The sequence below is a fragment of the Eutrema salsugineum genome, unplaced genomic scaffold, assembly GCF_000478725.1.
Source record: "Eutrema salsugineum unplaced genomic scaffold, Eutsalg1_0 scaffold_3, whole genome shotgun sequence".
Taxonomy (NCBI): domain Eukaryota; kingdom Viridiplantae; phylum Streptophyta; class Magnoliopsida; order Brassicales; family Brassicaceae; genus Eutrema; species Eutrema salsugineum.
The window spans coordinates 11,464,268-11,475,150 of record NW_006256756.1 but is presented as its reverse complement, the minus strand read 5'-3'; the positions used below and the strand labels follow the sequence as shown (position 1 = coordinate 11,475,150).

Below are 10,883 nucleotides of genomic sequence, written 5' to 3'. Positions count from 1 at the left end.
TGACTATTGTTCTCTTCCGAGAAAACTTTTGTATAGCAATTTGCTTCCTTTTCAATGAAGAAACCGATCTTATTGTTGCTGGTACTAATCACAATCGTATCATCATCCTGATACGTTCCTCATGACCAAGTGCAAGAGAAAGAGACATTTGACGTGGCAAGAGAAGGCAAAGACTCGAATACAATCAAAGGCTTTGCCGTTGATTTCATCTTCTTTAAATAAGAGATTTGTGGTATTTTTGATATTCATGCTTTTGTTGTTGAATGTGAGTGGAGAGCGATATGAGCTCGTCGACTATGGCAATGGCTGTTATGAGCTTATCGTGATGAGAAAGAGAGATTGATTCTGAGAGAGAGATATATCTTCTTGTCTTTCATTAATCTATTCAATTGGTGCGTTGTGAGCTCGGATTGAATCTAACGCGATGGGATTCGTTGATGTACCTATATTCACGGGAAACGATGTGAGGTCGTGGATCACTTGGATGGAGAGATACTTTGCTCGATGCGATGATATCACTGAATTGCAGAAACAGGCGATGGCATTTGGTTTCATTGAAGGTGATGCACTAAGGTGGTATTATCAAAGAGAGTTCGAAACCTGGAACGATTTGCGGAAGGCTTTGTTGATGAAGTACGGTGATGATGGTGATCCTGAACGTTATTGGTTGCTTGCCGAACAAGATCGCCTGAGGAAGAGATTGAGATCTTCTGCGATTCAATCTGAATCCGCAAAAGCGATTACAACGCTTGAGTCAATTTGTGTCGCAGAGAGAACTCCAAAGGCAGATTCGATTTTTCCAACTGATTCACGTTCGGCGGCATCTGCTTCAATCGTGGAGGCTGAGTGTGTTGCACAATCTGAGGTATCACATTCTTTCATGGAACCTGGCCTTAGCGATAAGATGTTAGGAGATTTAGAAACAAATATGGTAATTGAGGATCAACAACAAGTCGTATCAGAAGGATTGAGTGACGTCCTTGATGATTTACGTTCTGCTGTCTCTGAGCTTTGTGAGAAATCAACGTGTGTCGACTCCACAACTTATGCCTTCAAGGTGTTCGATAATAGGATTCTTAGGGGACACAGACTTCAACATCAAAGGAAACGAAGGATATCTCCTAAGTCTTGGCAGTTTAAATATAAAAATGGGATGATAAAGCAGAGGAAGCAGAAATTTTTTTCCAGATCATGGAATTTCCAGTTTAAGAATAGCTCAGTGACAAGTGATTTGGTTCCTACGATGTTGATGAATCAATTTTCCTTCCTAGATCGACATGTGTTTCTCAGATTTGAAGAGCAGATTGCAGATTATATGGCTGCCTTGTTGAGGGACAATTTATGCCAAGGGTTATGTGCAAGACAGAAACATCAAAGGAGGAAGAAAAGGATTTCTCTTAAGGATTGGAGTTTTAAATATAAAACTGAGCTGGAGAATTTTCACTCTGTTATGACTGAACAGTGTGTATTGCGATGGAGCAGGAGATTCAACCATTAAATGAACAGGTTAAGGAGCATGAAATTCAAGATGGATACACACTGGCCATGTCGAGTTATTCAGTTCACAAAACAGCTAGTGTGAATGCAGAGTGGGAAGCAGTGAAACGGGTACAGAGAGACAAATGGACTCAACCCTTGGATGGTGAGAGATGTCTGTCTGCAAAATTGCTGGAAGTTGGCCATATATTGTTTGAACGTACCAGTTTTCAGTTTAATAAAGGATGTGGAGTAACAGGTCTGCTGGGAAATGCAAAAGATACTGGAGTTCAACTACCATCTCAAATTCAGCTTGGAAACATATTGCAAAACAGAGCATATGAAATGGCAATTCGTATAAATTTGCTGCTGTTACAAGTTTTGAATCATTTGAAAGAAGTTCAACAGACATCTACAAGCCCTGAAATGGCGTATACATGGTGTAACACTGTAGATATATACAGTCCTTGTAGACAGTATATGGAGACAACTTTTGATACAAACAGAGATTGGGGAGATAGCTGCAGAAGATACATAATGCCGCTTCAGAAAATAGCTTTAACTCTTTGGTGGCCACTTGCCAAGGAATCTTCTTATCTGTGGCACCGATGGCGTCGTAAAGACAACCACAACTGTGCTTTCACAATACTTGCAAGCATAGGTCAGCCTGTATTTAGGTTGAAGTTGACTGCCTCCTCTACGAACCAAGCTGAAATGGATGGGGATGTCAACATAATAGCACAACAAAGGCCTGCGAAATTGAATGACTTGTTGGGATCAATCTCTGAACCTATGGTGGGAAGTAATTTTCAACCTAGTACTGCTGAGAGGATGAGACACACATTTGTGTCACGAATGCTACGTAAAATGAGGATGAAACTTAATCTCAGCGACAAGGGACTAAGGTGCATTGCCAGAAACAATATCTACATCAGATGCTTGCTAATGATACTAAGATAGAATTTGCTCACACACAACGAGATTTACTGCAAACATCTGCAGTAATTCAGCGAAAAGATGTGTAACACAAGTGTTGGAGGTTTCAGGAGGCCTGTCATTATGTTCAACCTGAGTCAAATGGAAACGTTTATGTGTCTGGCATCGTTGGAAGAACAAAATGACAAACTCAATATTGGAGTTGCAGCAGAAGGAAGGCGTCCCAAAACCAGTATTGTGTCTTTCCATCATTTCATTCTCTCCAAGCTTGAGGATAAGCTTTTCAAAAGGGGCGGGTATTGATACGTTCCTCATGACCAAGTGCAAGAGAAAGAGACATTTGACGTGGCAAGAGAAGGCAAAGACTCGAATACAATCAGAGGCTTTGCCGTTGATTTCATCTTCTTTAAATAAGAGATTTGTGGTATTTTTGATATTCATGCTTTTGTTGTTGAATGTGAGTGGAGAACAATATGAGCTCGTCGACTATGGCGATGGCTGTTATGAGGTTATCGTGATGAGGAAGAGAGATTGATTCTGAGAGAGAGATATATCTTCTTGTCTTTCATTGATCTATTCTCTTGTACTCATCATTATCATCAATAGAAGCAGCATTTACAGAGTTCACAAGTCTGAACTCTATCACATCCTTCTCCGTTAGTGTTCCGATTTGTCACAGAGGATCCGCGAAAGATTACATCTTGGGGTTTCGAGATCGGAATTGTCCTTGTAGCGATGAATCAGCCTCGCGTCGTCCTCGTTTTGTCTCCGTCACCGAGGTAATTCCGGTACAATTTGCTCGAAATCTCTCACTTGTCTTTTTTTAGCTAAATCTGAGTTTTTGAGTTTTTTTTTTTTTTTTGTGTGAAGGGAGATGATCGATGGTTACAAATGGCTTCAGATATGATACATGAGGACAAGTGTGACTATGTGGCTTTACTCTTCTATGCATCTTGGTGTCCTTTCTCTGGATCAATTAGACCAAGCTTTGATGTCATCTCTTTGATATATTCATCGGTTCCTCACTTTGCAATTGAAGAATCATCAGTCAAGGCAAGGTGGGTTTTTGTTGAAAAGGCTAAAACTTGTATAATTTTGATCTAGAGGTTACTGGTTTGATGCTTTTTACTTTTTGTTTGTGTGTGTGGTTCAGTACACTTTCCAAGTATGGAGTTCATGGGTTTCCCACTATCATCCTTTTGAATTCAACAATGCGCCTAGCTTACCGTGGATCCAGAACTCTAGACTCTATTGTTACCTTTTACCGTGATATTACTGGTAAATCATTTGTTTCTGCATCTACTAGTGTTCTCTCAGATTCTTCATTTTACTTGGTGTGCATAGAGTTAGTCAAAGAGCTTTTTTTCTTGGCTATCTTTGTATTGGTCCATATGTTTTACAAAGGCAAGGGCCTAAGTTATGAAAGAAGTGAATTAAAGAGCTGTTACATGGTTATCTTGTCTTGGTCACTTATCGGATAGGCATTTGGCTGTATGCTTCAGTCCTGTTTTTATGTTTTACTTGGCGTGCATAGAGTTACTCAGAGAGCTTTAGTTGGCTAAGTTTGTATTGGAATGTTTTATAAAGGCAATGGCACAAGTTATGACAGAGCGAGTTAAAGAGCTGTTACTTTGGCTATCTTTGTCCTTTTTTTTTTTTGAACAACAGGCTATCTTTGTCTTGGTCCATTAAAATAGGCATTTGGCTGTATGCTTCAGTCTTGTCTTGGTTGCTATTGTGCTCCTGTCATTGGTTGTTTGTGTATGATCTTCTATTTTATCAGTTTTAACTTTTTGATCGGCAAAACTAACCAAGAAACATTTGTCATTTGTGGGAATGTAGGCATTGAAACGCTAGATGAAACTTCGGTTGAGAAAAACAGGTTAGTTCCTCAATTCGGTAACCAAAACAGCATAGAACCAGAAAACTGTCCTGTCTCATGGGCAAGAAGATCACCTGATAATTTGTTTCGCCAAGAGACTTATTTGGCTCTTGCCACAGTATTCGTCGTGTTGAGATTGCTACACTTGATTTTCCCCGTATTGGTTACGTTAGCGAAATTCACTTGGGGGCGAATTGCTCGGAACATGAGACCTGGGAACTTCTTGGAGCATGTCGTCGCTATGTATCTCAAAGAACCTTGCATGAGTAGCAATTTGCAAGGAGCCATGAATGCTAGAGCATGGGCTTCAAAATCTTTGGCTACTGTATCAATTGGTGATTCAAGCCTGACATCAAGCAGAAGCGTTTCAACTTCACAGTGAGCCATCAGTAACTATTTTGTTTTTTCTTTTTGGGGATTTTGTCCTTTCTTGTATAATCAATCACAACAGTTCCTCAAACCAACGAGGGGCCTTTTAATTCATAGCTTTACCATTTTGGCAAAGTTTAAAATTACAAATTGTAGCCCAAATACATTTTCTATCAATATTAGAACAAAACTGACCACTAAAACTACTTTAGTGTCTTTCTGCTCAAAAGATTATCTCTTGGATGAGCCAGAATCAATTTCCATCTGCTGCATATCTGCATACTTGAACAGCTTCTCGTTAAACAGAAACTGTGGATCTTTACCGATCAAGACACCATCTTTGTCGTAACCATCCTTCAAAAACACAGTCCAGTTCATCTCAGTGCCAGCCAAGTAAAAAGTAGTGGGCTGCTTCTTGAGCATCTGGTACGTCTGTCTAGTCAAGCTAAACTCGTCTTTGAATTCCACAATGTGATGAATCGAAGCTCTTTTCTCTAACGTCAAGCTCAAGAACTCATGGACGATCCCTACACGGTACTTCTCTGCTTCCAACGTCCATACATCAAGCTTCCAGCCATCCGAATACGGCGAAACCAACGGTAATGTGTTCAATTGATTTAACTTCTTCGTATCTTTCTCTTCCAATTCCAATTCTTTACCATGTTTCAATGGAAACTTAAACGCTCTTTTCGCTTTATCTTCGTCCACCATGAACGTTCTTTCGAGCTCACTCACTGCAAGATTCGGATCCCAATTCACCAATTCAAGTACCCGGTTCCCGTCTTGACCCGTCACGACCCGGAAATAATGCGGGTATTTACCGACCCGGTCTCTGAAATCCTCAGGAATCCCAAAAATCAGTCTCGTGTGATGGATTTTGCTTAATAAGATCCGTTTATCTTTCGTCATCATCAATAGCTTTCTAACACGATTTACTCTATCAACCTCCATCGAATCCATTAAAGCTCTCTCTTCATCTAACAAATCCTCCATGAATTCAGAAAACCCTAACCACATCTTCCCATCGCTGTGTCTATAAGTCTGAAAGATGAGAGGATGTTTAGGGATGTAACGAGTCACCTTACGCCCGCGTGGGAACCCTAGCTCGCGGTAGAGCTTGCCGGCGTCGTCGAGCCGGAGAATCCGATCAGGTTGCTTCGTGATGAATTCTTTGGATCGGGTTAGGAATCGGAAATGTGCGTCGCGACTGACGAGGGATTCGAAATGTGAGATTCGGGTCGAATCGTGCTGAACGGGTTTGGTTCTGGCGGATTCTGGTTTTTTTCGCTTCTTTTTGAATTTATCTGGCGTTTTGGTGATGAGGAATGAGGTGGAGAAAGGTTGAGTTGGGAGATTAGGGTTTGGATTTCGGGAAGAAGATGAGGAGATTTTGGGAAATGTTTCAAGTATTGGATTATTAGATCTTAGGGTTCTTGTAAAGAGACGGAGCCAAGCCATGTCTCTGAATTTAGAAACACTGAATATCGCAAAAATAACTAGGAGCTGAGAGCATCAGTAATCACTAATGGTGAACCCCTCATGAAGTTTACCCTAAATTTTTTATTATTAAAATTTTGAGAAGAAAGAAAAAGTAAGAAAAGAGAAAAAGTCGAAGAAGAGAAGAAAGAAGAAAGAGATAGAGAGAGAAAAAGAGAAAAGATGGAGAAAATGTTTCTTTTTCCAAACCCAACCAATCAAATTTGGGCACGTATGAACCCTCTTAAATCTCTCTCTAAAAACTTTAAATCTCTGAATATTGAGTTTTATTCATTTATTTTTAATAAAAAAACTCATAAATCCCATAGATGGTCTCATTACCGAGTATAATGGAAGCTTTACACCCAAGCGCCAAACCAGTCCGAAGATTCAACGATCCGAATATGAACCCGAATATATTTTTTTAATTTTTTTATCAGCCAACGGTTATATTAACTAAAAAAAATATTACAAAGTTCAGCACATACATCAAAGCATTCACGATATAGTGTCTTTTTTCTTATACATTCTAGCATTCTTAGCCAAATGATCTGCATCAATGTTCACTTTCCTATTAATCTGCTTGAACTTGTATGTAGCTTTCGCTATCTTGAGAATGTCCTCTGTGTAGCCTTGGATTTGCTGATTCATTTGAGGGATATGACTTCTTTGAAGGTTAGCTTTCTCAAGATATCCATAGGGTAAGGATGAGTCTCCACAAAAGACGACCTCCTCATAGCCTAATTTCTTAATATTTGTGATTGCTTCCAATAAGGCTATAGCTTCTGTTTCTAAAGCAGAATTGGTGGCCTCTATAGATGTGGATCCCTTCAGAATATGTTTCCCTTGTGAGTCATATAATGTTCACCCAATACCAGCTACTGATTTGTGATATATCCAAGAAGCATCCGTACAACAACACAAATTTGATGTATGAGCTACTACCTCTTGGAACGTTGACGGAATTTTATTTGGCTGGTTGCCGTGTTGAATGGCTGGGAGATTGAAAGCTGCTTGAGCTTCCTTCCATAACTTATGGTCGATGATAGTTTGATGGATTATGTGTGGAATTGCCCACTTTTTATTGTTGAAAATGAGGTCATTCCTCGCCTTCCAGATTCACCATCCAATAAGAGGAAATATGTCTATTTTTCTTTGCAATAACACTTGGAGATTATCATGAAAAGCTTGGTCAATGTTTACCTGTGTGCTTATTTCACCAACTGGAGATAATTCTCATATTTCCTTAGTAACACGGCATTGAAATAAGAGATGATTGACGGACTCATTTTCTTCTCCACACAATATGCATTCTCTTAGAACCTTAAGTTGAGGTCTTCCTAGTGCATCTGCAGTGGGAAGAGCATTATGAAGAGTTTTCCACCAGAAATGTTTGATTTTTCGGTGGGGTATTAAGCCTCCAAATATGATTACTTAATTTATTCATAATAATGGCAGCTTCATCATTATTCAAACAAGGAAATTTGGTCAGATGATGATAACCTGATTTGATAGTGTATTGTCCATCCTTGGTGTATATCCATTTTGGTATGTACGGAACTGGCGTTCTGTGTAGTCTGATCCTTTTTTTAATTGTGATGTCTTTAGGATGAATAATCTCTTGTAATTTCCTATAATCACATGCGGTTTCATCTGGCATTATTAAACCTGAAACCGTTAATTCAACATCTGTAATAAGACCCATAGCTTTTGCTGACCGTGGAGGACAGTCTAACCAGTTATCACGCCAGACCTTAACGGTTTTCCCATTTCCTATTTTCCAAAGTAAACCCTGTTTTAGAAGTTGAGTACCTTCGTAAATGCTTCTCCATGCATGACTGGGTTTGTGGCCTAAAGTTGCCTCTATTAGAGATGTCTTACTGTAGTATTTTGCTTTGAGGACTTTATATCATTTAAATCTCCAAGAACAAGTCTTGGTCTGTTGTTTGTAGTAACCCTCTTGAATCCATTCAATCATGCGATTCCATTGGAGTTGTCGAGACTTTCTGGTTGGATTACCATAGATGTATGTGAGACAAAAAGTTGTTGGCCCTTCCGTAAGCAAAATATGCCGCCAAAAGATAGCTAATCCTCCGTTTAAGCCATCATGAGTTACCAACATTTGATGTGGAAAGTGAAGGTCTTCGCCGAGTTGCTGTACAAAGCTATCTTTATTCTTAGTTTCTAAAAGGAACAGGATATCAAACTTATATGTACTATTGATATCCTTTAGATATGGAATTGTCAAAGCGTTCCTCAAACCTTGAAAATTCCACTACATGATCTTCATTCTAGAAGTGGTGGCTTCGAGGTTTCCACCTCCCCTTTATCCTGGTCAGTAAAAGCTATTTCAGTTTTTGTCCTGTTAGTTGAAGTCTCGCCATCTGCATCTGTAGATATAGCTTTCCTCTTAATCCTTTTTCTGGAGAAGCCTTAGAAGTGGAGCCAATCTCCCTTATAGTGATAGGCTGATCCATTTGGGGAATACTAGTATCCGGGTATAGGTATTGCTGAACATATTCCCCAAGTGATCCCGAGATCATAAATTTCGCAGAGAGCTCTCCATTAAAGTTTGAATCAATATTCACTACAAAAAAAACATCATTTTACGACGGCTAAAATGGTCGTTATTTCGTCTTAATAGGGTTATTACGACGAACTACCGACGATTACGAAATCGTCGTAAAGTCATCGTCGTAATAGACAAATCGTCGTATAATATACGACGGTTTCGTTTCGTCGTAACATCGAGGGAAACAAAATCGTCGTAAATGCGTCGTACAGTTTACGACGATTTTACATCGAAGTGCGTCAACTTGGTCTTCGCCTGGACTGTCGTTAAGTGGTCGTTAATGGTCGACGTAAGATCGTTGTAAAATGTACGACGCAAAAATCGTCGTAAATCAATCGTAAAGTATTTAATCATTTCATCGTAAAATCGTCGTAAAGCACGGACGTATAATCGTCGTATTTGTGGTCGTACATTTTGGTCGTAAATTCGTCGTAATAGTTACGACGAATGTACGACGGTTTTAAATAAAGATATTACGACGATTATACGACGTTTAATATAATTAAAAATTTTCAAAAAAATTAATTCAAATTAAAATTTAAATTAAAAAAAAATAATTTACAATTTATAATTTATTAAAATTTAAAATTAAAATTAATTATAAATTACAAAAAAACCCTACAGCTCTAAATCTAAATCTATATCTATATCGTCGATCCCGTCACCGACCTGCTCTCCATCGTCCTAGACGTGTTCCTTGCCGGGTCTTCGGTTTGATGCTTTCGCCGGCGCCTGATCTCCGGCTCTAGGAGGCTCAACCCCGAGAGATCGGAACATCTCCTCGTCCGTCTGCACCGGCGGTTGCGTCCTAGTGACCCGGCAGCAGACGATCCGACAACTCCATCAGCCCGCAGCTTGTCCAACTGCGCCATGAGCACCGGGTTGTCGGCTCCCATGATCTCGAAGAGACCGTAGAGCTGGTCGATCCTCGTCTCGTAACGGATCCGCATCTGATCGATCTCCTGGCAGATAACCGGATCCGGGACCCGGACGTGACCAGTCGCCGTAGCTCTCGGGGTATCACGGATGGACCCCATCCCTAATACCCGTCCCTTTTTCTTTGGGGCAACCTAAAAATATTTAAAAACATTATGGTTAGAAATTCAATTTAAAACTAAAGTTACATTAATTAAATATAGTAATTAAATTTACCTCTTCGAAAATCTGGTCCATCTCCGCTACCATCAGCGCCGGGGTCGATTGGACCGAGCTACCTCCGGGAGACGTTTGACGCGCCTGCTGAGTCAGCTGTGTCGCTCCTCGGACGCCGCACAGCTGGCGTTGTAGATCTCCTCCGCCCGAGGATCCGTGAATTTGCCGTTCCGCTTCTTATGCGTCTCGGCGAAAACCTTTGTCATCGGAGGTATTTCTCCTCCGTTATCTTCGACCTACAAAATCAAAATGAAAAAATTATGATTGACAAATAAGGGTTAATTATTTGAAAACAAAAAAATCAGTAATTTTAATTTACTTACCATCATAAGCCGTCTTTCGGCAAAAGGAATCTGGCTGGAAGTGTGCGGAACGTTCTTCCGATTTCCCGCATCGTCAGTAGCGTTCCTGAAAAATATTTTCATTAGAATATATTATAAGAATTAATGAAAACAAATAATGTAAATATTAATAGAAGTAACTACTTACCTAGATCCAGAACACTTGGCGGCCGTAGTCTGGTGTGCGGATCCAACAAGTACTGGACAAGGCCCCGCCAGACGGAATTGGCCATAGGCGCCGGCTTGGCCTTGTCGCCGTCAACCTCCCACTTCTGTTTCCAGTCGGAAACGGTGTTGTTGAGGCGGAATTTGACCTTCTCCTTGAAGGCCGTCTCCACACGTCCGTGTGCGGATGTTTCCCAATGCCAGTTTTGCTTAGAAAAAAAAAGTTAGTAATTATTTTAAAAAGTTAAAATTAAAAATTAAAATTAAACGAAATTGTAAATTACTTACCGCAAAACACTTGAACCAAGTGTCAAGTGTGGCCTGATCCAACTTCTTCCAGCTGGTATGGGGTTGTATGAAAAACCCATTGATGATATCCGCAACGTTACGACCGACTGCATTGTCGGTCGTAAACCTAGACAAATAGAAAGAGAAAAGTAAATTAATTTCAAATATATAAGAATAAATATTAATTAATTTAAAAATATCGTAGGAAAAAATTTACGTACCAAAA

The 10,883-nt window shown here is 39.9% G+C and overlaps 2 protein-coding genes across 3 annotated transcripts; one reads left to right on the top strand and one right to left on the bottom strand.

Annotated features, from left to right (window-relative positions):
• The first annotated feature begins 2,851 nt into the window (after positions 1–2,851).
• On the top strand, positions 2,852–4,819 carry LOC18014431 (5'-adenylylsulfate reductase-like 6). Of its 2 annotated transcripts, none has more exons than XM_024154414.1 (4): positions 2,852–3,191; positions 3,283–3,470; positions 3,566–3,690; positions 4,255–4,819. In XM_024154414.1, the coding sequence occupies exons 2-4, from the start codon at positions 3,304–3,306 to the stop codon at positions 4,674–4,676; spliced, it is 714 nt and encodes a 237-aa protein (XP_024010182.1). In that variant the 5' UTR covers positions 2,852–3,191; positions 3,283–3,303; the 3' UTR covers positions 4,677–4,819. The 2 variants fall into 2 exon arrangements, with proteins under 2 accessions (XP_024010182.1, XP_024010183.1); XM_024154415.1 differs by having other exon boundaries at positions 2,859–3,191; positions 3,287–3,470.
• A 6-nt stretch (positions 4,820–4,825) lies between these two features.
• LOC18014596 (protein WHAT'S THIS FACTOR 1 homolog) lies at positions 4,826–6,209 on the bottom strand. The gene has a single exon (XM_006397181.2). It carries the CDS (start codon positions 6,119–6,121, stop codon positions 4,895–4,897), a length of 1,227 nt encoding a protein of 408 aa, XP_006397244.1. The 5' UTR covers positions 6,122–6,209; the 3' UTR covers positions 4,826–4,894.
• Positions 6,210–10,883: the final 4,674 nt, after the last annotated feature.